The following is a 26,431-nucleotide window of genomic DNA, read 5'->3' on the forward strand; positions in this document are numbered from 1 at the left end:
GAGGATGTAAGCTTCCGTAGTATATTTTTTCTTGCATTCATTTTTGCCTTTGTTTTTTCTATGCGGGTTTTATATGAGAGGGTGCGATCGAGAGCCACACCAAGGTAGATTGGGTTCCAGGAATGTTCTATCTTAGAGCCTTCCCAAGATATCTATAGCTTCCTGTTGGCTTCCTTATTGTTAAGGTGGAAAGGCCACCTTAACAATAAGGAAGAAAAACCAAACCCCTCGAAAATCCTTCTGGGTTTTCGAGGGATTTGGTTTTAGTTTTTTGCTGGTATAGTATGTGGTTAGACTATTTAAGGCAAGTGATAGAGAGTTTCAATGGACTTGACATTTTTTTGATTGAGTAGCTATGGCATGGAATTCAGCATAGATAAAATTTCTAGTTCCTGGAAAGATGGGGAGATCATTGACGTAATGTTGAAAAGTAATGGTGATAACACACCTCCCTGGGGGAGGCCATTTTTTTTTTTTTGGAGGTGCTAGTGGCTCTTCCTACCTCCAAGGTCCACGTAAAAGCGACTGTTTTCCAAGAGTGACTGGATCAGGAGGACAAGGCGATAGTGTCTAGTTATTCTGTATATTTTATTTCTGAGTGTGAGATGGTTTATGGTATCATATGCTGCAATTAGGTCTAGAAAGACTCTCCTGTGGCTAGTTTTTGCTCATAACCATTTTATATATATTGAGTGAGGTTGAGAATTTCTGATGTGCAGGATTTGCCTGGTCTAAAGCCAGTTTGCCCAGCAATAAGGGTTCGATTAGGGGATGTAGCCTATTGAAAATTAATCGTTCATAGAGTTTAAAGAGGTTGCTGAGTAGTGATATAGGTCTGTAATTTTTTGCTTCTGTTGGAGTTTTCTCTGGTTTCAGAAAGGCCACCACTTTGGCATGCCTCCAGATAGTTGGTATCCTTAGAGTTCTGGGGCAAGCGTTGTATAGGTTTCAATAACCACTCTTTAATCTGTTCATTACAGACATCATCAAGGCTTGCAGATTTTCTAGGTTTTAATAGGTTTATGGCAGCGTTGAGTTCAGCGATGGTGAAATCTGAATTAATCACATTTTGTTCCTCAGTTGAGGTTCTAAGTATCTTCTTTTTGGTGTGGTTTTTAGGGAATGTTCCATTCAGCAGCAGAAGGTGGGCAATTTGGTTAGCTGGTACCTGCGGATGCTCATATGGCTTAGTGAAATCCTTCCTGATTCTGTTGATAAAGTTCCATTGCATGGTTCTGATGTTAGCAGATTAAGAATGATGCGACGTTATGTTTCCATGGCAACAATAAGTGCTAGGTGGCCGAACATATATATATATCGTCAATAAATGATGTTCGACATATGCAATTTCATAGCGCAGTGCGCACTTAGTATATTCATAAAAAAATTGTAAAAAAGAACGAAGAAATGGTTGATGAAGTATGCCTTTTACATGTTTGTTTACTTGACAGTGACTACACTAATTCCAATTCACTTAATTTTTTGCGATTGGTCAGGAGAGAGAGAGAGAGAGAGAGAGAGAGAGAGAGAGAGAGAGAGAGAGAGGATTGGAGGTTCTTTCCAATCTTTCATAATCTCCTGACTATATTTTAGCAGCTTTCGAGACGTTGAAATGCATTGCCGAGAATTTTCTTCTTCTCCTTTTTACGAACTTTCACCTCCGTGTAATTATCCCCCCCCCCCACCTCCATGGGAGTAACTTAGGGCCGGGTTGCTCCACATTGGAGTACAGAAATATTTTTAATTTCTTTATAACCCGTGGAAGAATTTGCTTCGTTTATTTTATTTTAGTTTTTATTTTTTTTCCTTTCTTTTTTTTTTGTTGTTAACAAGTAGTAACTGAGTGACTGACGTCATTAAGAGGTGTGGCTTTCTGTGAGACCCATGTATAAGGAAGTCGTACATCAGATACTGTATTACGAAATCATTTACTCAGTTAGCTCCATACACTCTGCACGTCCACATCGTACTCTACCAGAGAAACTAGATTTGAACACATTTTATGCATACAATGATTAATATACCTAATCAATGTTGTTATTATTATCATCTTCATCGTCAGACATAAACTACATTTATCACAGTGTTGTTTTCTTTGATCGTCATATCCATAGTAATCTGTGTTCGTTTTTCACTCCCATTTTTCATGTTCAATTTTCATAAAATTTCACTTTGATTTGCGCAAAAAAGGACATCGACATTCGCGATTCTGAAATTTGTCGCTAACACCGTCGTAATTTAATAATGGATGTATAACGGTTAATTCATAAATAAACGATATGTTTCGAACAGTTCATTATTCCACTTTCCAACAGGAGGTTGTGGATCGCCATTCTGATTAATAAATGCCTAAAGGAGTTTGAAAACATTCGATGTTTGGAACTTTATAGAGGTTCACTGGATTGTTTAACTGTTAGCTCGCCCACAGTATTAATGTACTATAGTTTACAATCGTCAGCGGATGAAATTCATATTAAAAGAAATCTTAGGTAAGGTGAGTGTAGTTTTGGGACAATCTTGCTAGTACCACAATGCTAGTCAGCCAGAAGAAAGACCTTTATAGGTTCGATTCTAGTAGTCCGCTAATGGACTTTTTCTAAGTCATTTTTTCATCAATTTCTGGCACAGGTAAGCAGAATTGTTTCCCTTCCTCAAACAAGGTTTAACTATGGATCTCAGAAAAAAAAGAGCCATTTCAAACAAAAATCAAGTGTTACGATTTAGAATCACGAGGTGGCAGTAGTTGCTCCTATGCTCTCTCTCTGATCTCTGACATAAAGCAGCCCTGAACTCAGGCGTTCGCGATCACTAAGGGCGAAGGGATATCTGTTTCCCATTGATTCTAAAAGTCAGTTAGGTCTGCATTTACGCTTTTTGGCGAACAAAAATGGGTTGGGTAATTTTTTAACGTTACCAAGAAAACTAAGCAAAAAAGAATCAACGTATCATAGTAACCCAAACCTTTTTTTTTTATTATTATCACATGGTATTATTACACCAGATCATAGAGGTCAAGTTCATGTATTTTACACAGCACCTTTTCTGGGTTACTATAGAGTTCACATTTGGAAATATTCATACATTTTATCAAATGTATTGGTGATGCTTCCTCGATGTTACAGATTTTGCAGGTGGGGAAGACTTTTATGCCATTGCTAAACTTGATTGTATGGCCGGTCTTGAGGCGAGAGATCATGGTAGTGGCACTGCGATTAAACTTGGAGTTGATGGTAGCTCCTGAATTTTCTGCTGAGTACCAATTGAGTTATGTCCTGAAGAATTGTTCTTTTTATGTTTTCATTTTGGATGGTTTTAAAAAGATCGAAATCTGTGGTATCACTTGATGTTGCGGCCATTTTTGGTACTTCATCTGCAGTTTCATTCCCCTTTAATCCCACGTGGGATGGGATCCATTGGAAGATTATTTCGGAATCCGTATGTAGTTTGTTTAAGTTTTTTGCTATGTCTCTAAGTATTTCTTGATGGCAGTGTAGCAGTTCTTAATAGCTTGAAGGGCTGCTGAGGAATCTGTGAAAAATATAAACTCCTTCGGGTTTTGTTTGTCCAAATATTGCAGTGCTATGTTAATGGCTACTAATTCTGCATGGTATGAGTTGCATTCAGTACTGTTAGTTGTTTTTAGTTCTATATTATGAGAGCCATAGATGAGTACGCCACTCCCAGAATTGCCATGTGGATTTTTGGAGCCACCTGTGTAGATCTCTATTGAGTCAGGTCCATATTCCATTATTTTTGAAAGGGCTAATGATCTCAAGATTTCAGGATATTCTAGGCTTTTTTTTCCTCATGTTTTTTTTTTCTATTTCAGAGTTGATAACTATATTTTTCCTGTCTTGATTTGGAGGAAATGCTGGGTAGTCTGCAATTTTATTTGGACAATCCAAGGGAATCTTATTTTCTATTATTTCATGCATTGTTGGTTTTTTCTTTATTGTGTTTGTGTTCACTTGTTCTATGATGTTCAAGGTTGGCTCTTTTTTCTACAAATTTGTTAAGATTTTCTTGCCACCTAATTTTAAAGGAACAAGGTTGGATTCGAATTAAGCTATTTTTCCAGGAGTTGTATTCCTTAGTCCACATATGATTTTAGCTGCATTTTTCTGAATTTTTATAAGCTTCTCTAAAGTGGTTTGTGATGTTTGCATCCAGATTGGCAAAGCATATTTTTATGGGATGGATAGAGGTATATGTGACGTTTAAGGTTTTAGCATCGGCTCCCCACTCTTTAGCTATTTTAGTCTTCTTTTTGCTCTGACTGCAACCTTATTGATATGTTTATTGAAACTTAGCGGTGGATCCAGAGTAACTCCAAGGTATTTTGGGTTTTCATTAAATGTAATTAGTTGACTGTTTAGCTTAATCTTTGGTCTTCACTTTATGAGGTGGTTATTAATAGTAAAAACACAGATTTCTGATTTAGTAGGGTTAATTTTAATTTTTTGGTTTTCACAGTATGTAGCTAAACTTTCAATGGCTTTGTTTAAGTGACCTTCCGCTGTTTCTATGTTGTTGTTGTTGTGAGCTGAGAATAGGACCAAATCATCAGCAAACATAGCTATCTTTGTTTCTTTATTTATATTTTTATCTAAGTAATTTAAGTAGATGGAAAAAAGGAGAAGGCTCAAAATGCTACCTTGAGGGAGTCTCTGTCTTGTTTTCACTTTCTTGGAAAAGGTATTATTTATTCTAACTCGAATTGTTCTATATCTTAGGAAGTCATAGATTTAGTTAAGAACTTTCCCTTCTATTCCAATATGACAAAGTTTGGAAAAGAGTTTCTGCCTCCACACCTTGTCAAAGGCATTGCTAAAATCCATAAAAGCTGTGATGGTGGATTTGATAGGTTTGGTCTGGAAGTTATCTTGAATTGTCTGGTTTAAGTAGAAAAGTTGATTAGTTATTGAGTGATTTCTTCTAAAGGCAGCCTGAAAATATGGTAGTATTCTATTTTTGTTTAGATAATAATTCAAACGTTGGAGTATCATTTTTTCCATTAATTTGCCTGGAATTGAAGTCAGTGAAATTGATCTAGAACTTCCTGGTTGGTCTTGCAGTTTGTTAGCTTTAAGATTGGTATGATTGTGGCTATCTTCCAATCTTTCGGAACTTTTCCTTGTTTTAGGCTATTGTTGTATAGGCGAAGTAGCCGATGCAGGGTTAGGGAAGGAAGATGTTTGATTATAATTCCTTGTATGTTATCTGGTCCACATGATTTATTTATATCTAGTCTCTGCAAGGCATCTCTCAATTCAGATATTGTAAATGGATCCCAGAATAGTTTATTTTTATATTTTGGGGAGTTTGCAGCAGTTTTCTGCTGTCGAGCCAAAAACGAAACAACGTATCATAGTAACCCAAACATAGATATTGCGAATGTTGACGTAAAAAAATTAAATTAAACATATTATTTAAATTAAGGGGATATTAAATCCCACAGCCTTTTGGCTCTTTTTTTCAGTTAAATTAAACGGTTTATTAAAAATGTAAATTAATTTTTTAACGTTCTTTTGTTTTTAAGTAATTTGACTAAGATTTTCTATGTACGTAGTTGTGTAGCGTTAATACTTAACCTATCTGGGGGCAAATGTCTATCTATCTGTGTTATACTCAAAAAAGAATAACAGAAGGTTGAATTGATTTGATTCATTGATTTGAAATAAGAACTGGAATGCGATCAAACAGTTAATCACTACTAGAAAAATGGAATTTAGATAAATTGTGTTTGGGGGGGGGGGAATTGATATGATCAAAGAAGCATGTGCAACCAGTAAATGAGTGAATGATAAGCAAAAGGAATGTCAAAGATATGCTAACAGAATGCCAAAGGATAAAATGAATTAGAAATAGAAAAGTAGCAACGAAATTTCAAAAGAACAGTTGGATAACTAAGGAAACGATGGAAAGATGCATTGCAATGAACCTTGTCAAGGAATCCAAGGCAAAATAGAAGAAGGAGAAGAACGAATTCATACATAATTGCTACTAATGCTATCTGGCAATACCGCCTCTTTTTTGAAACAACAGTTATTTCGTGCCGACACTCTTTATGTTAAACCATTCTTCGTGGACGTTCGTCCACGAAGAATGGTTTAGTAGCCTTGAAGGGAAAAAAAGCGATTTTTTTCATGTTAAGGAAAATTCAATCGAAAATCATAAGTTGTATTTTTTTTTAGTTTTTTTTTTTTTTTTTGGTAAATCTGGCTTCTCTGGTAACAAACTACGCTAAATTGATTTGAAAGGTACCTGTTCCTTACATTCTACGAAAACTTCGTATAAAAGCAAATTTAAGGACTCCTGTGAAATTTTGGTCAACCATCCTAATTAGAAAGTAATGATGGCCTAAAAAATTCCCAAAAATATGGATGGCATACACTTATCCCACATAATTTATGTTTCACGTTCTTCAACCAACCCTCACTTTAGGACTTTAAGCAATTATTTCAATTCTTCTTTCATGCATTGGTTACCATCAATACTGTTTCTCTTCTAATTTATTTGTGAGTAATATCTTGCCTTTTGTTCTAATTTATATATTAATAATCTCTAGCCAAACAGATAACAAGACTCTAAATTTGTGTAGACTTTTTTTTTTCCAGCGGAGGTCAGGCCAGTGGTGTTAAGGATGGACCAATTTAGTGTGACTTTAGCTTACTAGACGTCATGTAATATACCTTTACACCTTGTATATAATCCAGGTGATTAACTTCATATGAAGGCCGAAATGTCTAGTGATTATTTTGGTTTATATTAAATTGAAGTTATGTTGAAGTTATTACTCTAATACGGCAGTCATCTCCATAATTTACTATAATGAATAACCATGTAACTATGAAAGAAAACGTCGGCTAATTTTAACCTATTGAAGTAATAACTAGCCAGTTATTTGTTTATGTTCTTCTGAAAAACCAGATATAGCGATTGATTTTCCGATTTTAGTGTATCTGAATTTGTTCTTCTCAAAGGCAAAAGAGAAACAGACACTCACAGGACATATTCATGTCTGATCGAATCTCATATGATGTTTATAATGTTTCAGATATGTTTTGCACAGACTTCGGAAACCTTGAATCAAGACCGGGTTTTCTAGATGGATGAGAACGTCAACCATCGATATGAACAACATATTGGCATCAATAAATAAATAAATAATAAAGCAAAAAAAACACATTTCTTTTATGACACGACGACGTGTTACATGGTTGCAAAAAGTAATAAGAATTTTCGTAAAAGGTTCGCCAAACAAAAAATAATTTCTATGCAAAGAGCTTGTTCTCGGAATAACAAAACAACGAAATATTAATATCTAATAATGTCATATATGCTAATTATGAGAAACAGCAAAGTTCGTTGCATTTTATGGCTCTGTGGGTAGTTACATGCTTGACGTCCTTCTTTCAAAATGAAGCAGGTCCTCGATAAGAGCAATACTTCGAATTGGAGAAGTGATACATTAGTGACCACTTGAAGTGGCGCTTGCATCGTCTACGCTAGGCCCCCATAAGTTAGACTTAAGTTTAAGTCTAGTCGCCGACTAGAGGAAAACTTTTTCTAAGCCTTTCTTCGACCGGTTCTTCAGTTAGTCGATCTCTGGCAGAGCAAGCGGTTTTTTTTTTTTCTCTCCCAGAAACTCGGGTTTTTCGTCCCGTAACTTCAAGAAAAACGATCGTAGAACCTACAGTATTTCAAACAATAACACATCCTGTTACGGTTAGGTACCAAGAGATGGCAGCACTTGTTTTCCCGTTTCTTCATCGGTGGCCACCTATAATTAGCGATAGTCACGGGCCAGTTATCACTGATTGTCTACCGGTGGAGATTGAACTGCCCACTCAGTTTCCAAAAAGCTAGATAGGGTTAAAAGATCTCACCTACTCAACATAAGAGAAAGGCGTTAGCTGATTTCTTTTTCATAATAAGATTCGTCACTCGTACTAGAATGAGTTAAGGAAGTGGACAGTTTTAAAGTTGTACGAATTTTAACAAAAAAAAAAAAAACGTTTCAGTGGAAAAGCAATAACAGCAAGCAAATATCTGCAAAGTACATTGATTTGAACATTTTTTTATGATAATGTTGAAATCTATAGCAGCATGATACTATGGGTAAAGTGACGGTTAATTAGATAATCTTGGTACGTGCTCTATAGATCAAACATGGGATGTTCATCAAGCCACTTCTGGCCTCCGATAAGCAGATTGGTTTTAATGACACATCTGGACATGTAAGCAAAGTATATTATGGCTTTTTTTGTATATTTTCATCAAAGATTTGTTGTTTTCTTTTTTGTGATGATATACTATTGCTCGAAATTAGCCGGTTTTATTTCCAGTTATAAGTTCTGCATATATGCAAATAACACTGAAGTCATTTTTATAAATAATAAAAAATATATTTCATTGTATAAAAAATTAATTACTTGTTTGAATAAATATTCAAATATACACTTTGATGATCGTAGAATTATGGAGTCTGTTTAAATTAATAGTGGCATTTCTGACTTTTTTATGTTATTTTTCTCGCCATTTATCAAATCCATAAAGCAGAGTAAGTGAAATATGATTTAGAAAATTTTCGTGTGTTTATGTGTGTGTATGTAGCTATTCTCTTCATCTTATTAAATTTGAAATATTTAATATAACTCTAAATATAAAACATTTCATGGAATATTGGTTATTCTGCAAGAGCCTGAAGCACAGTTCTTAATATTATTACAACAGCAAGGAGACTGTGCTTAGATTATCTCACGGGAACTGCCAATCTTAACTTAAACTCAGTGATGTGTGGCAAGATGACACTGTAATGTATTTAGGGATCAATACTAAGGATATTGGCTTTATTATTTTTTTAAAAGAAATGCCATTTATTTAATGTCTCTTGGTTCCTTTATTACTCCACACATGCTGAAATTTTATGTACTTGTAATCCGTGAACTTCAATATTTGGGAACTTCTTTGGGAATAATTCCATCTGTGGCACAGCATTTAATTCAAGACAAGAAATTATATTCTTCTTTTAACCTTTCAACCGAGAGTAATCAAACAAAGTTTGCGTGTGTAGCTTAGTCGTGAAGATCCATCTAGGCTATTTGTTTATAGAAGCTGCTGACTTCATAAGTTGCCTCAGCATCCCATAATGCAAACTTCCTCCATGCTATGCAACATATATTGCATGTTGCATAGCATGGAGACATCAAGTAATAATAATAATAATAATAATAATATTTTTGACAAAGTTTATTATCCTCTTCATATATAGAAAATATTTACAAATATACAATTGAAGTATTACTATTACATTTTTGTTCACTACAAATATTCAGTATTTAATGTTAAGTGAATATCTTATTTAAATACATAAATATAATAACTAATAATGTATTTTCCATTTTTTCATACATATTTACAATTATTCATTTTATGTGTTAAGAGAAAGATATTTTTCATATTAACGATATTGGTTGTGGAATAATTTTTTTTAGATAAATATACATAATTTTTTTCCCAGCATTTTGTCATTTACATTTATATTTTCATCTGCAGTTCAATTAATTCTCAAATTATATTCATAGTTCAGCAGGGAATGCTGAATGGATTCATTTCACTTTATTACAGTGCTATTTTTAAATTGAAAATAATATTAATAATATTTTTTTATTAATAATAACACTGTAATTTACGTTTTTTTCACATACATATTTACAATTATTAATATAATATGCTAAGAGTGATCTCTTTCAGTTTGACAATATTGGTTATGGATTAAATTTGTATAAATATATATACTAGTTTTTTTCTACATTTTATCTGTTACATTTATATTTCAAAATTAACAACAAATAATAATAATAGTAATAATATTTTTTTAAATTTATTACATTACATACATTTGTTACAGTTCTTACATACATTAGATTACATATGATACTTACATTACATACTTTGGTTCACATGTGATACGTACATTACATACATTGGTTTTCATGTGATACGTACTTCACATGAATTTGGTTACATATGTTAAATACTTTTTTTTTTTGTCTTGGATGAGATGTAATTTCTCAGCTTTCATCCTCGAAGCTTATTTGTAAGCTTATCTGAGGATGACACCAGTTGGTTTTTATTTATTATTATTATTTTTTTTTTGCTGTGTTGGGAAGCTACGAAATCTATGATTGAGAAATTCGCGCCAGAAATAAATGCCTCAGATAAATTACATATATAGATACAGTAATAATTATATATGCACGATTAACAATTATATAACAGATACTTGCAAGTTAATAATATTCTTAAATAATGTTTTTTTATTGTCTCAGATAAATTGCATACATAGATACTGTATAATCATATATATATATATAACACATTACAATTGTGAATAACAGATACTTGCAAGTTAATAATATTCTTAAATAATGTTTTTTTTTTTGTCTCAGATAAATTGCATACATAGATACTGTATAATCATATATATATATATAACACATTACAATTGTGAATAACAGATACTTGCAAGTTAATAATATTCTTAAATAATGTTTTTTTTTTGTCTCAGATAAATTGCATACATAGATACTGTATAATCATATATATATATATAACACATTACAATTGTGAATAACAGATACTTGCAAGTTAATAATTTTCTTCCTCGAAGCTTAGCAGAGCTTATCTGAGGAAGATAATAGATAATAGATGGCGGTAGTTTTCATGGTTATGTTCCTATACTGGGTGCAAGCCAGGTGTTGATTTTACTGTTTGTTGGTACGTGCTTGGAAGACTTCGACTGCTATTACAGTTTAACTTTCTTTTTTTTTTTTTTTTTTGCAAATAGGGTTGGATTTAGACATGGTGTATTTGTTTCTTTGTGTTCTTGTAGTGATGGTTTTTGAGAGGAGGTTTGTCATAGGTTTGTGTGTGTGTGGTGGGGGGAGAAACAGGAATTGCTCTAATTTTCATTCTCTCTATAATATTTATGTAGCGCCTGTTTCAGCTCTCTGTATGTTCCAGGTTTCTGTTGTCGAACGGCAGTTTGTTTATCATGTCAGGTACATACAGTAGACGTTTCGGGTGGATTTGCCGTAGTGATTGTTGTACTTATATGTTATGTAGTTTGTTGACTGTGGTCTTGTTATTTGATATGTTGCTCTGGTTACTCTATATGTTGGGCTGTAGTAATGTTTTAACATGACTGTGCAGTGGCGTAAGTGTTTCACCTTAAATATTTTGTGTTTTGTCCGTGCTTCCTGCATAAGAGTGGGTTGTTCCCAGAATATCAGTTTTACCATTTTATCTTGCAACCATTGTAGCCTGTTAAGTCTGTAGTCTGCGCAGAATGCGTATGATGTGATTGCATATCTTAAAATGTTTTCACATAATGCTTTATAGATTAGTATTTTTATGTGGGTTGGGGCAATGTTTTTTAATCTGTATAGTTTGCTTGCTATTATCCTAAGCTTGGTATGTAGGTAGTTTGTATGGCTATTCCAACTTTGATCAGCATCGAAGTGAAGTCCGAGATAGCGTGCTGTTTTCACATGGGTGATGGTTGTGGTTTGAGGTTCTGCGCTTTGTGTATAGGAGGATAAATGTCGGATAGTGAGATATTTAGTTTCTGTGGGCAGGGTTTGGGGGTTTTTGAATACCATTAGCTTTGTTTTCCCAGGGTTTATATATATATATATACCGTTTTCGGTTAACCAGTTAATGAAATGATTTGATTGATGTCGTATTGCATATTTGTGTAAGCGATATTTGCACTGTTGTGAATGGATACTATGGCCGTGTCGTCTGCGTACTGGAAGATTTTACTTTTTAGGGGAGTTGGCTTATGTCGTGTGTGTATATGTTAAATAGAATGGGAGGTAGGACAGCTCCTTGCGGTACTCCACAGGTTACATGTACCTCTTTGCTGTATGCTGATCCTATACGTGTGATGTGCTTTCTGTTTTTAATGTATGCTTTAAACCACTGGAGTAGACGACCTCCAATTCCGATATGCGTTAGTTTCGTTAACAAGGTTTTGTGTGTTAGTGTGTCAAATGCTTTTGTTAGGTTAATGAATACCACTAATGTTATTCTGTTTTTATCCAAAGCAGCGTTTATTAGGTCTGTGAAATCTTTCCGGAGTGTTGCTGTTTCTTTATTTTTTTGAAAGCCATATTGTGTTTTCGGTATGATTTGAAATTTTTCAACGTATGTGGAGAGTTTGTGATGCACGATGCGCTCCATAATTTGGTTTGATTACACACAACGTGGCGATGGGTCTGTAATTACTTATTATGTTTCTTTTTCCATGTTTGTGTATGGGTGTGATTAATGCAGTCTTTAGTGTTTCAGGTATGTGTCCCGTTTCGAAGATTTTATTTAACAGTTTTTGTATAACTGGAAGTAGGTTGGTTGAGTGTTTCTTGATGTCTTTTGGTGTGATTCCGTCTATCCCCGGTGCTTTGTTAGGGTTAATTTGTTGAATTGCCAGTGATAGTTCTTTTGTTACTGTGGGGAACCACATCGACTGGATTGCTCGTGGACCTTGTAGAGAATGTTCGTTTGTGTGAGGAAAGGTTGTTTCTTGTAGCTTTTGGACAGAGTTCACGAAGTGCTGATTAAAGTTGTTTGCCAACTGTTTGAGGGATTTGGGGTCGCAGGCAAAGCTGTGTTTTATTGTTTCTGAGGCAGTGGTTCTGTGTATATTGTCCAGCATTTCATTAATCAGGTGCCAGGTTTCCTTTATGTCATTCTGAGCTGTTGTTAATTTGTTGCTGTGATAGTTTCTTTTTGCCGTTCTAATCTGGGTTGTTAGGAGATTCCGTTTTCTTTTGTATTCAGCTTTTAAAGCGATATTGTTCGGCGACTGTTTCCATAGGGCATCTTTTCTTTGTATATCTGTTAGTATGTTGTCTGTTATCCATGGATTTTGTTTCGTTTGGGGGCGTATTTTTATTTTTGTTAATGCTTTGTTATATATTTTGTTAATGCTTTGTTATATATTTTGTTAATGCTTTGTTATATATTTTGTTAATGCTTTGTTATATATTTTGTTAAATATTATATAATAATATAATATTAATAATATGTCGCTATCAACTGCATGCTCATTGTTATGAGAGTGCAGGTTTAAGCATGTTAAGCCATGACTAATCAGTTTGCTGTGGTGCACCCATAAAGATAAAAGCGTGTTGATTTGTAGCAATTTTTACAAATTCTAAAAATACATAGCAATGCATTCATTTTGAATTTTCTTTTAAAGTTGAACGGCAAGTGAAACATGATTTATCAAATTACAACAGATGAGTATATTGCTATGATAAGTACAAATCTTTGAATGATTATTCAAGTTAAATATGTTATTATGAGAACTTCTAGTTGTTCATATATTTCTTCTATCTTGTACTCGTCAATGTTGCTTGTTAGCATGTGATTTACTGGAATTGCTCTTAAGGTTGCTATCAGTGACCGGTTTATAATTCACATCGACATTGACAGTCCAATTAAAATGAGTGTATCTCATAATAGTAGCATTTTCATTACTCACATCTTGGATTGGTTCACCTGAATGGAGAAACAAAACATACATCGTTCAAAGGAAGGTTAACTTCGATTCTTCTGATGAAAGTTTCCTTGAATTTTTTTTTTAATCTTAAAGATTTAAAACTTATTGTACGGGTTAACACAGAATGAAAATTCTAGTATATTAAGTATTAAATATATATATATATATATATCCCTATATATTTCCCTAACGGACAATAGTTTGATATGGGCATGACTCCACTCCACAAATTTCTTGCAAAGAACTCGACTACCACAGCAGTCGATATGATCTTGCACGACGGTTACAAATACTCTTTTTTTTTTATCTCAACTCCTCAACTCTCTCTCTCTCTCTCTCTCTATATATATATATATATATGGTAAGGAAGTCACTGAATCAGTCGATATAGTGGAGTTGCTGAGCGCGCACTTTGCAAAAGTATATCATCCAGGTGGTGACATTGAAAAAATGAAGGAACCATTAGTTTATACGGGAATTGTGATGAATGAAGTGGAGGTGAATAGTCTATTACAGAACCTTAATGGATGTCAATTTAATGTGACAAAATGTAAGGTTATGCATTTGGGGTGAAAAGATTAGCAGCAGTATACCACATTGGTGGAACTGTACTCCAGGAGATTGAGGAGGCCAGGGACTTGGGAGTGTTCATGGATAGGGAGATGAAGTTTAGGGGGCACATTGCAAAAGTAGCTAAATCAGCTCATCAACTCACTTGGTTGTTGAAAAATACCTTGACGAGCAGAGACAAGCAAGTTATTGTACCTCTGTACCGAGCCTTGATAAGACCTCATCTCGACTACCGTGCCCAGATTTGGTCACCTCGGTTCCTTCTTGATGGGGGAGGAGGTGGAGAGGATCCAGAGGCGAGTGACTAAGATGATAACAGGTCTATGGAATGAACCATATGAGAACAGGTTGAAGATTTGTGGGTTGCAGAAACTGGTTGATAGGCGGAAGAGGGGAGATATGATTGAGACATTCAAGTTGCTGAAGGGTTTCTATAGGATTAATTCAGAGGATATTTTTGAGAACAGGACTGGTGGCGGGAGAACTAGGGGACACCTATGGAAGCTGGGCAAGAGTGTGGTTAGCAGGGGTGTTAGAGCTGGGTTCTTTACTTTTAGAGTGGTAAATGAGTGGAATAAGCTGTCAGAGTCTGTTGTGGGTGCTACGACGGTGAGTGAATTCAAGACAAGGTACGATAGATACTGTGAGAATGTCGTATAGTTGTGTGGACATGATGTTTAGGGCCTCCCTCGATGAGACTAAGGACCCCCTGGAGTCGCCCGAAATAATAATAATAATAATAATAATAATAATATTATTATTATTATTATTCCAGAAACTATAAAAAAAGTGAAAATTGATTAACTTAAGTATAAAGAGCTAATAAGCTTCATTTCGGCAATGAAAACATTACTTAAATTAAGGGGATATTAAATCCCGCATAGTTTTAAAACCGAATAAGAAACTCAAAGATCGGAATCAGAGAGTTTCTTGCCGAATATAGTAAAACTATAAATATCGGCGACACTAGCGTTAGCCAAAGCAAGTGATCCTAGTACGTAGTACAATACCGGCGCAACTCGTTGCAAAGGTGGAGGAAGTTCAGATCGCTATTCTTAGGTATTTTCCATAATGTAAAAACACATTTCCTAGGAAATGTATGCTGTTATTACATTATGGAGGGAGGCCACTACCCAGACCGGTTTCAGCCTTTTTTGAGGCTTCATCAGTGAGTAGCTAGACCATTAGGTCTAGCTACTCACTGATGAGTTCTAGAATTTGCTCTTATATTCTTGCTCCGTCTTTCAAAGCATACTTTAAATCATATGCCGGATTCAGTCCCTCCCACACACACAAAAAAGGACAAAACATTAATATCAGTAGCTTTCTGCTGATAATCTTATAGTTCTTTAAATTGAATAAGATCCAATGTATGTAACTACTCCAACACATGCAGAATTGATGGTTTTACATTATATCTGCAGCCGTATGCATTTGCATGAAACTACAAGTATAAGTTCAGTTACTGTAGTTGCGAACAAAGCGGATCAGAAGAGAAATTCTCTCTCTCTCTCTTTCTCGCTCGTCTCGTCTCGTCTAGACCTTTCTAGTAAGCCTTTAACGCATAAACTACATGTTAAACTTCAAATCGTGCCACCTGTTAATTAAGGATCTAACTTCAGTCTCCCATAAAGTTTAATTATGAAAGAAAAGATATCTTTGAAAGCATTCAAAGACATCTTTAAACGCTTCAATGTTCGGACTTCTAATAAGACACGATTATATTTCAGGAGCAACTTAGAGCGCTAAACGGCTTTAATTTTGCTTTTAACACACTTTTGATGTGTTAAACTTTATCCTTTACGTGAAACCGCTGTTAGTCTGGTTGGCCAAATGGATACATTATCCACTTGGCCAACTTCGCAGAGAGTTCGAAATCTACCATACGCGTGGATGTCCTTTAGGATTTAGGAAAGAGATGAATTTCATTTCCTGGTATGATTTCAATATATATATATTGAAATCATAATTTTACTGACTAGGAACACCGAGATAAGGTAATTTAAAAACTTTAATTAAAACACAACTAGTTTCTTCGGAACGCCGACTTCTTCAGGTGTATAAATTATTACAAAAACTGGAAAAAAATAGCAAGACAAAACATAGACTTCTCATATAAACAAGTTAGTTAGGAATAACAACAGTCAAATTTGAACTGGCGTCCGCGTGGCAGGTCTAGCGTGAAGCGTTAGTGAGTGGCAACTATCTCGAGAGCGCCAGAACTGAATCACTGCGCTGTGTGAGTCAGGTAAGCTATAGCTTAGATTACTGTTCATGTGTGAGGGATCCAGAAATATTTCTTTTGATTCTAAGATGCGTCTTTCTAGTTCGTCAGCCCATTTATGGATATTATTGGTAAGATTCCAATCTATCTGGTGTTGACGCTCTTCTAAATTAGAGTTGGCAGAGAAAAGGACATGACTAGAGAGGGCGCTTGCACGTGTTCTTTTGTAAGATATATCACGTTGATGCTCTTCGAGACGTAATGAGACAGACTTATCGGTTTGCCCATAATATGGTTTTCCGCAACTGCAGATGATTTTATAAACTCCTGGGAACTGAAGTTGGTTGTGTTTTGGTTTGAGTTGACTCAGGTAAGAACGAAGTTTTGGTAGGGTAGTGAAGTAATTTCTAATGTTAAATTTCTTCATAATTTTCGCCACATTGGTGATAGAGAACTTACGAACGGAAAATTTCACAAAAATAGGCGAAAATTATGGATATAGCCATCCTGCAAAATGTTAAATTTCAATAAATTTTAAGAACATTAAACGAGCTGTCATCAGATCATGATCCAGTGCTATTACAGCGTGGAACTCAACATAACCTGTCTCCCCCGCACACTCATTCATATCCTGGGAAAAATTAGCAAAAGCACTCTCATAGTTCATTGGTCCTGTTTCTCCTATAAAGTCAAAGCAAGAAATTGAAACAGCAGTCAAAATTTTTACTCAGAAAATTAATGCAGCCATAACGGCAGTTACCTCTTTGGTTACCTCTTACACAACTCGCTCTACAACAAATCGGTTACCGGAGGATATTATGATCCTGATCAGAGATAAAAATAGAGCTAGAAAAAGATTTCACAACACTCGCGCGCCTCAAGACAAAAGAATCCTTAACAGATTAAATGGAGCTGTGAGAGACGTCCTCAAAACCCACAGGGATCGGCTGTGGGAGGATAAGTTGGCTTCCTTCTCACCTGCGGATCACTCTATTTGGGGACTCTTGAGTAATGTCAGAAACACAAACAAATCCCCCCACCATCTACAATCGGACCTGGACTGGTACACACGAATGCAGAGAAGGCAGAAACCATTGCAAAAAATTTAAAAAGGCAGTGGCGACCTGCTTATGAACACTTAAATTTCAACCACTTGTATAAAATTCATCGTCATGTGAGACATGTACTAAAACTTCCTGATGCCTGTACGAATCAAATCGTCCCCACTTCACTAGCAGAAATCTACGAGATCATTAAGAACGTTAACAACAAAAAAAGCTCCTTGTCCAGATGGCATCACCAATAAAGTCATTACACTACTACCTTGCAGAGCACCTTACCAACATAATCAACGCGATTATTCGATTCCGATATTTCCCTTCCCCGTGGAAAACTGATTATATTCATAAACCAGGCAAAGATCCACATCTACCGCAAAATTAGCCATTAGTCTGATTTCAAACCTGGGAAAGATTGCCGAAAGAGTCATCCTCACCAGACTCCAATCCATAGTAAATAAGCTGAATATCCTCCCAAATGAACAATTTTGATTCCGTCAACATCACAGCACCACTCAACAGATCCATAGACTAACTGAATATATTACCACAGGCTACAATTGGCATCAACTTACCAAAGCTGTCTTTCTGGATATGGTCAAGGTCTTCGATAAGGTGTGGCATTATGGTCTGCTCCACAAGCTTATCGCCTTTCCCATCCCGCTACAGATGGTACAGTTGATCCAATCATACCTCAGCAACAGATTTATGCAGGTCAAGATAAACGGAACTATATCTACCAAGCACCCTATTATGGCTGGTGTTCTGCAAGGATCTTTACTGACCCTAATTCTGTTCTCGATATTTATGGCAGGTATTCCACACAATGCAATGTCATCTAATCTTGGCCCTCTACGCTGATGACACAGCGATAATAAATAGATCTCTTCGCCAACACCTAGTCACCAAAAAACTCCAAGAAAATCTACAAATGCTAGAAAAATGGTTCTCCAATTGGAGATCACAAGTAAACTCCTTGAAGATCATAGCCGTACTCTTCTCCAGAAGAACAGTATCTCCTACAATGGACATCTTTCTTTTTAACACCAAACTTCCTTGGAAAACAGAAGTCATATACCTTGGTGTACTGCTGGACAAAAGACTAACCTTCAACCTCCACGTCAAGGACTCATGTGCAAAGGCATCAAAACCCATCGCCAGCTCTATCCCCCTAATAAACAGAAACAGTAAATTACTCACCAGAATCAAAATCATCAGTTTGTTACTCTACAAACTGATGATTCGTCCTATAATCACATATGCTGCGCCAGCATGGAACCATACGCTGATACCAATATCCTCAAACTGCAGCGAGTACAAAACAAGTGCCTTCGTATGATTCTGAACGCTCCATGGTTTGTCAGAGATGTTCGACTTCATCGGGACACCGATATCCCTTATATCTACTCTTTCCTTCAGTCTCTTGCAGCAAATATTTCCTAAAAACGTCTACACATCCCAATCTACTGGTGCAACAAGCTGCTGACTATGATGAAACGGATCTGTACAAACACAAAAGACCCAAAGCCATCCTGATTTCAAGAAATTATGTATAATTCCCTTGTCCTCTCAGGGCGAGCATATTACTCATAAACGTTTTCATTCACTGTATCCATTCAGACAGCGGGGAATATAAAAAACATCTTACTTCACCCTTGGCGTCAGTAAAGTTGAAGTTAGTGTCACTTCTGGATGAAATCACAGCTAGTTTCGAAATTCAGCGATCTCTAGAAAAGGCAGGGAGGGATTATTTTTTCCTTACCGGTAACTGGGCTTTACAATTCCACATCTTCGACCGTAGAAATTACACTATTTCAGACAACAATGTGTCCTGCTCTACGATCGTGAGATGGCCGCAGTTCTTTGACGTACTCTCTCACTGATTCTTTGAAGATTACCAAATAACCCTAACTCGACCACTAGGAAGAGAGAAATCAGTTGTCTGCTGATTTTCAAAAGTTAGAGGTCAAAGAGTTCTGCCTACTTATGAGTGAGATTATTAATTTAAGGAGTCACCGTAGCTCAGTCGACATAGACGATTCTCTTTGGTTGAAAAGATCTCGGTTCGAATGCGAAATATCTTGTTGCCTAAAGGTGAGTTAGCCGGTTATCCCTGATAAAAAGTTTTCCATTGTAAAGAGATATACAGAGGTCAGAAAACCACACACGTCAGCTTATATAGAAGACTATGCAGACAGGTTAACCACACATTAGGTATTTTTATGAAGATAACTCGGCTGTGACCAGCCATTCAAACGAACACGGAATGAGAAGATGGCAACGATGTATTTATAGACAATTCAGTACTCAATTGATCTCTATTAAAGTTATTAATTTCATCATTAGATATTTCTTTCACATTAATATGTTATATTACCAGCGAAATGTCGTCAAGCATATTTTACATTATATGCAAATATAAAATTGACCTTAATTTTAAGATGACTTTTGGAAAATAATAGTAGAACTGAATCCTAATATATATCATTCAAAAATAAGGTGGAAGATGGTGTGAAAATAAATTAGTTTACTCTCATTTTAGTTGCGTTTCCCAAACTGGTATACATCTGTTACACCAGCAAGCATGTTACAATTAAAACTAGTGTGGATGGGCGAATTGACGTGAAATTTGATATTTGGAATCCACATAAAAATTTGCTAAGGAGTCGTGTTAATTTAAATTCCATTTATTCTTTAGCTCTGTTCTGGATAAAGAGAATTTAATAAATTTTGATCATATGGATAAAAAATAAACCTAATGAGGTGCCTGTGTAGGCTTATAGTAAAGCACATAGTACCATAACGCTAGACTGTCAGAAGACAGTCCATTATAGAACACACGCAATTGGCAGCCACATTACACGATGCAGATGATCAAAATTTATTAAATTCTCTTTATCTTTATATTCTCTTTATAGACATTCGCAATCGTACTTGAGCCATTTTTGACTGCTGCTCTATCAAAGCATTAATTAGGTTTCAAATAAGCCAAGTTGCTTGCCCGTATAACACGCAAGAGAAGACGGGAATGGGATTTCAATGTTACGTTAAACTAAATTAGACTAAACTATTATTTATATCAAATAGTCTGATTCAATCTAAAACAAAAGTTTCTAAATGGTAGAAATTAGTAACTGGCTTCTGTCTGAAAACAATTTATTTTACTATTACTACTATTATTATTATGTGACACTTCCAGGGAGTCCAAAGACTCATCGAGGGAGAGCGAGGACTTTTTTCGATGAAAAAGTACTTATAAATACGTGAAATGTTAAAATTATGTCAAAAAAGACAACAAACACAACAGTAATAAACTAATATGCACAGTGCAGCAGTCAAAAATGGCTCAAGTACGATTGCGAATGTCTCACTACATCAGAAAGTATACAAACAGCATCTTGATGATCACCTGCAGCAAATTTCATACTTGTTAGACCTATATTGATGTTCGTTCCTACACTTTTCTGCATCATCAATAATTTCGCCATTCCCTTTCTTACCAAATATGGTAGACGACGATGCTATTTATTGACCTATTTATTTATTATATTTCAAGAATTTTAATTGAAAACATTTTAACACTTATTCTTAATTTTCACGGAGAAAAAAATTCAGAATTTTTCGTGGAGCAACTTCGTTTGGCAGTATGCCACTGATGAAATCTATAAAATGAATATTTAATATGTATATTGCATTAAATAATATATCATTTGCATGAATGAATACATTCCACGCATTTGTTATGAACTATTTTGGAGTTCTGTTTTTAAACCTTCGGAAAGAAGTTCAAAATAAAACAAAGAGTCGTTTGTTTTGTATTTTCTAGGAGTGATGTTCATATTCATATTTGGATAATGATTATTTCTTATTTATTAAATGATTTAAATAAAGAATTTATTTACTATGAATATTATTTGTTATTTTCAGGATGATGAAGACTTTTCTATTCATCTTCAACTTGTATCTGTTTTTTCTGTCGAGCTGTGTAGGGAGACCAGCCTCGTCTCGCTTCGAACATATTTATAACTTGTTAGACCGTATGCGTAATCCACAAGAAAGTGAGTCCAGAATACCATCCCAAGTACCATCAGACACTCCCAACTTGCTGAATGAATTGCAAAGTGGACATAAATCATCAAACGCTATTTTTAATCTGGACAAGCGATACAAAGATGGCTTCAATCATCTGCGCATGAGACCGTTATGGTTCTCACGACCGTTTTATTCAAGTGGTGGATATTCTACTCGTTCGGACCTTGATGACACAAGAGGTAGGAGGAAATTTCCCGAGGTGGACTCCCGCGGATTTGATGAAGACATTTTTGACGAAGGATTCGGAGAATGGGAACCCATGAAGCGTTGGTGATGAACATAACAAATGCAATTAGCGAAGTCCTTCGTTCAAAAGGGGAAAAAAAAAAAAAAAGTGCTTTCTGGAGACCTCTCACAGTGAGACTGATTAACTTTGACGACATAACCGACGTTAATTAAATCCATAAAACTTATAGCGTATTTCATTTTAATATCATGTTATCTCACTTCCCTGTAAGCACAAATAATACTTATGTATGCTTTTATTATTAACGGAATAGTATTTTTTAAATACGAACATTTCTTCAGCATAGCTCATTTTCATCTGTCTGTAAAAGAAACGTAAAATTAGTTCCTGTTGCCAAAATGCATTTTTATAATGAGAAAAGCCTTAAAGATGATGTCAGTAATGAAAAAATGCTTCTCTGTTGTACGTTTCAGCTTTTGAATATGAAATAAAATTTCAATTTTCCTGTTTCTTGCAATACAATGTTGACTATGCATCAAGTATGATGCGAACATACAGCACATTAATGCAATTCAGTCCAAAAGGAACATTTTCGATATTTTTTTTAGTTGTTTTCTGAATTAGCCGATCTTTGAAGCAACTGAAACAGTGTACTCTTATATTAAATACTAGGGGAGCTCCGTCCCCCTGACGCCTACGGCGCCCAACTCCCCCTGAGTTCCGGACTGGTAGGCCGGTTCTCCTTGAATTCTGATGATCGAATTTTGAAAACTAAAAAGGGGGTTCCTCCCCCCACTGGCGCCCCCCCCGGTAGACCGGTTCTCCTTGAATTCAGATGACTCGAAAGGGGGGGGGTCCGCCCCAACCCCCTGAGTTCCGGACTGGTAGGCCTGTTCTTGAATTCTAATGACTCGAATTTTGAAGACTTGACACTCAGGGTAGCCCTGAGTTTCAAAACGTTTCAAAAAACGTGACACAAAAACCTTACAAAAAAAAAGGCTTATCATTTTATATTATAGAGTAGATAAAATTAGAATATAGGAGACGTTACGGAAATGTTCTCGGATTGACTACAAGAGGGGTGCATATGACTGGCAGTGCCACTTACCCGGACAATATGTTATATTGCTACCTTATGAGTTAATACCGTTTCGCCCATAACAAAAACAGCAGAGTTTTGCCAATTTAGAAATGTGAAAGAGCAAATACTTTGTAATATATTCATTTCTGTTTTAAGCTATGTAAAACAGCTTTAGAAATTAATGTTGGAAAAAAAATTCAGTAGGAAACGTCTCGTACCATCCCCCAAAGAAAGCTAGTTGGAACCAATCAAACATCAAAAGCATGACGGCTGTTTCTACTGTACAGTTGCACAGGGTGGCTATAATAGTAAACTTCCTCTATTCAGAGCCTTGTGTAACTAGATCTAACAATCGGAATCTTATCAAATTTGGTAAGGAGACTGATCAAGACATTGAAAGAAAGATTCCGCGAAAAAAAAAAAAATCGAAACTCGCTGATAGGAGGAATATGGCGCGTTGTATTATGTATAAAAAAAAAAAGAAAAGAAAAGAGTTAAAATGGACAAACAAATGAATAACAAATAAACCGAAATGAAAGATTATATTTATGTTTTGCACTTATAATAACACAGCAATAAAACACGGTAATTATATAGTAATTACGGTAAAAGTTAGGTTGTGACAACACTTGTCTTGAGCTTTTCGGGAACCACTGAGGCTCTTTTGCTGTAGACTACACAACCGCGACTGTCTCGAGGATACGGTGGTTGGCTCTATGCCTCCCGGTGTGTCCTATGTCTGTAGCCGAGTTCACGGGACCAGTTTGCTTGTTTTGAGGGGGTTAAAAACCCGAGTTTCCGGAAGAAAAACCCTCCACTTCCGTATGAGGCCGGATAATTCACCTTGAGTCGAAAGAGACCAGATAAAGGTTCCTCACGTAATGGTCTTTCCGACCAAAGGGCTTCGTTTATACTGACAGAGCTACGGAGGCTCCAAGTGACAACACTAACTAGAGCGTAAGTGTTGTCACAAATCTGTTGCACCACATTGAAAACTGGTTCAATGTGGCTACCATTCGTTTTGGATCAGAAATTGCATCCTGTACACAGCAGAACGTAACATGGCTGAAGAAATGTTCATCACAGTACGTGATACGCTGTTCTCTAAGGCTGCCAAGTTTGAGACACCACCTCGATATAATTTAGCATTCAGGTAACCCACAACCAAAAATCGCATGAAGTAATATCAGAGGAGCGAGGTGGTCATGCAACTGGAAAGAAGCGAATAATCACTTTCCTCTGTGAAGTGAGGTCGTAGAAGCTGCTGTACCGGTCATGCAACGTGGGGGAGGGTGCTCCATCTTGCATAAAAATGGTCATGTCCAGACATCGTCCTTGCTGAAGTTGCAGAATGATGAAACTGTGAAGCCACATCAAATGGTACTTTTCGGTAAATATAATGGGTGTTCCCAGGCCGGCCTGGTTGGCTGATTGGTCAGCGTGTCCGCTCTCCAGCCAAGAGGCTGCGGGTTCGAATCCCGCCGTGGACATGAATGTTTGTGATTGTTCTACAAACTTTGTGCGGAAATGGAATCTGCGACCCTCCCACTTATTCTAGCCGAAAACATCATTGCCAAAACCATCTGGATTACGGCAGTGACTATACGACCTCTAGGGACGTCAAATGTGAATTTTTTTTTTTCTCTAGAGCGCATGGGAAGATTCGGAAGCCAAAATCCGACAATTTTAGTATTTACAGTCCCGTTCAGATAAAAATGCGCCCAACAGAATTTTCCAAGTCCATGTATCGCTCACTTCCAATCTGACCAGAAAAGTCATAGCAAATGTCAGTGGGTAATCATAATCATCGTGCAGCAGCTGCTGTACGCCACTGATCTTGTATGAATAAAATGTAATAATTTTGCGCAAGACTTCCCATACTGTGGAATAAGGCATATTCATTTTTCTCTGTACATTATAGTTTTTATGATACCAGCAAAACAGGTGTTCAACTTTGTTTCATGAAATTTGCGCTACAACAGCGCCATATTTCCTCTATCGGCGACTTTTAGAACTTTTTTTCTAGCGGAATCCTTCTTCCCATATCTTGATTAGTCTCCTTACCAAATTTGGTGGCATTCCCATTGTTAGATCGAGCTATACAATATTGAATAGGGGAAGTTGAATTATGGCCTCCCTGTATATCAGGAATTCCTATGTCAAAATTATATCAGACGAAAGCAGGCGTTATTACGCGTTTAAGGAAGATGTTCTTTGCACTAGACAAGAAAGGTACCGCCCATCCACCCATAGACAGAAAGCTGGTTATTTCAACATGACCAGTGTAACAGCTGTAAGCAAGGCTGTAGTATAATCACATCCTTCACAGAGGATGTGATACCACAGACCTGACTCTGTGATTCATTCTGAAAAGATGGAGGTTGTAAGAGTTCACAGAAATCCGTTCAAATAATAAATGCAAATGACATTTTGTCTTTGGCAGGAGGACGATAAAAGAAATGCTGAAATGATTGTTTTCCTGCAATGAAAATTAACGAATTTCAAGTTAAATTATTAAAAACATTATTAATTATATGAAGAGCCAAAGGCTTCAATTCGGCGACATATAAACTTATTTGGTAAGGGATATACATCCCATATTGTTTCATAGCCGAATAAGAAACTCAAAGTTTCATGCTGAATATAGTAAATATATAAAGTTCGGCGAGTCCAAGAGTAAGCAAATACCTGGATAGTGTTACAACTGACCCTTTAGGGAGTGCAACACTGAGGCAACTCATGGTAAGGGTGGAGCAAGCTCCGATCATTATTCTTGATATTTCCCCATAATGTGAAACCCAGCTCCTAGGAGCTGTATTACGTTCTACATTATGAGTGAGAGAAGGTCACTACCCAGACCGGTTTCAACCTTTATTGAGGTCTATTCGGCTATATAACAATATGGGATGTATATCCCTTACCTTAAATAAGTTTATATGTCGCCGAATTGAAGCCTTTGGCTCTTCATATAATTAATAATTTATTAGGATAAGTTCTTGGCAATTCTCATAGTAGGGTATATGTAAGTTCTGTTTGCTACAAACTTGGCATTTCTAGGTCTACCTACTCACTGATGGGAGGTGGATGCTAGATATAGAGAGGCTCTGTTTGGGATAGGTTTTCGCCTGTCTCTGAGTAGGGCCACCGCTGAGATTATGGCTCTGGCTGGTGGTGGTGGGGTGAGCCTGCCACTGGGTAGAGCCAACGCTGAGTTCTTCTCGGTGACGGAGTGAGTCTGTCACTGAGTGGAACAACGCTGAGTTGGACGGTCTTTCGGCCACTATTGAGTGGTCTAGGGATCGTCCTAATTTTTAGAGAGGTCTTTACTTAAATACACCTCAATAAAGGTTGAAACCGGTCTGGGTAGTGACCTTCTCTCACTCATAATGTAGAACGTAATACAGTGACGTAATACTTCTCGGTGACGGAGTGAGTCTGTCACTGAGTGGAACAACGCTGAGTTGGACGGTCTTTCGGCCACTATTGAGTGGTCTAGGGATCGTCCTAATTTTTAGAGAGGTCTTTACTTAAATACACCTCAATAAAGGTTGAAACCGGTCTGGGTAGTGACCTTCTCTCACTCATAATGTAGAACGTAATACAGCTCCTAGGAGCTGGGTTTCACATTATGGGGAAATATCAAAAATAG

At 36.2% G+C, this 26,431-nt stretch overlaps 1 protein-coding gene across 2 annotated transcripts in view; it reads right to left on the reverse strand.

Moving 5' to 3' along the window:
* Positions 1 to 10,536: 10,536 nt before the first annotated feature.
* LOC150105870 (CD151 antigen-like) overlaps positions 10,537 to 26,431 on the reverse strand; it is a 133,662-nt gene continuing 117,767 nt past the window's right edge. Inside the window, exon 5 of one of the 2 annotated variants that reach the window (XM_090394380.1) lies at positions 10,537 to 13,569. In XM_090394380.1, coding sequence (XP_090250506.1) covers positions 13,549 to 13,569 — 21 coding nt within the window. In that variant the 3' untranslated portion in view covers positions 10,537 to 13,548. The remainder of the gene's footprint in view (positions 13,570 to 26,431) is intronic. The other variant, XR_016548459.1, reaches the window with a different exon arrangement.

Source organism: Typopeltis vanoorti, chromosome 6, assembly GCF_054136105.1.
Source record: "Typopeltis vanoorti isolate ZY-2024b chromosome 6, IOZ_Tvanoo_1.0, whole genome shotgun sequence".
Lineage (NCBI taxonomy): Eukaryota > Metazoa > Arthropoda > Arachnida > Uropygi > Thelyphonidae > Typopeltis > Typopeltis vanoorti.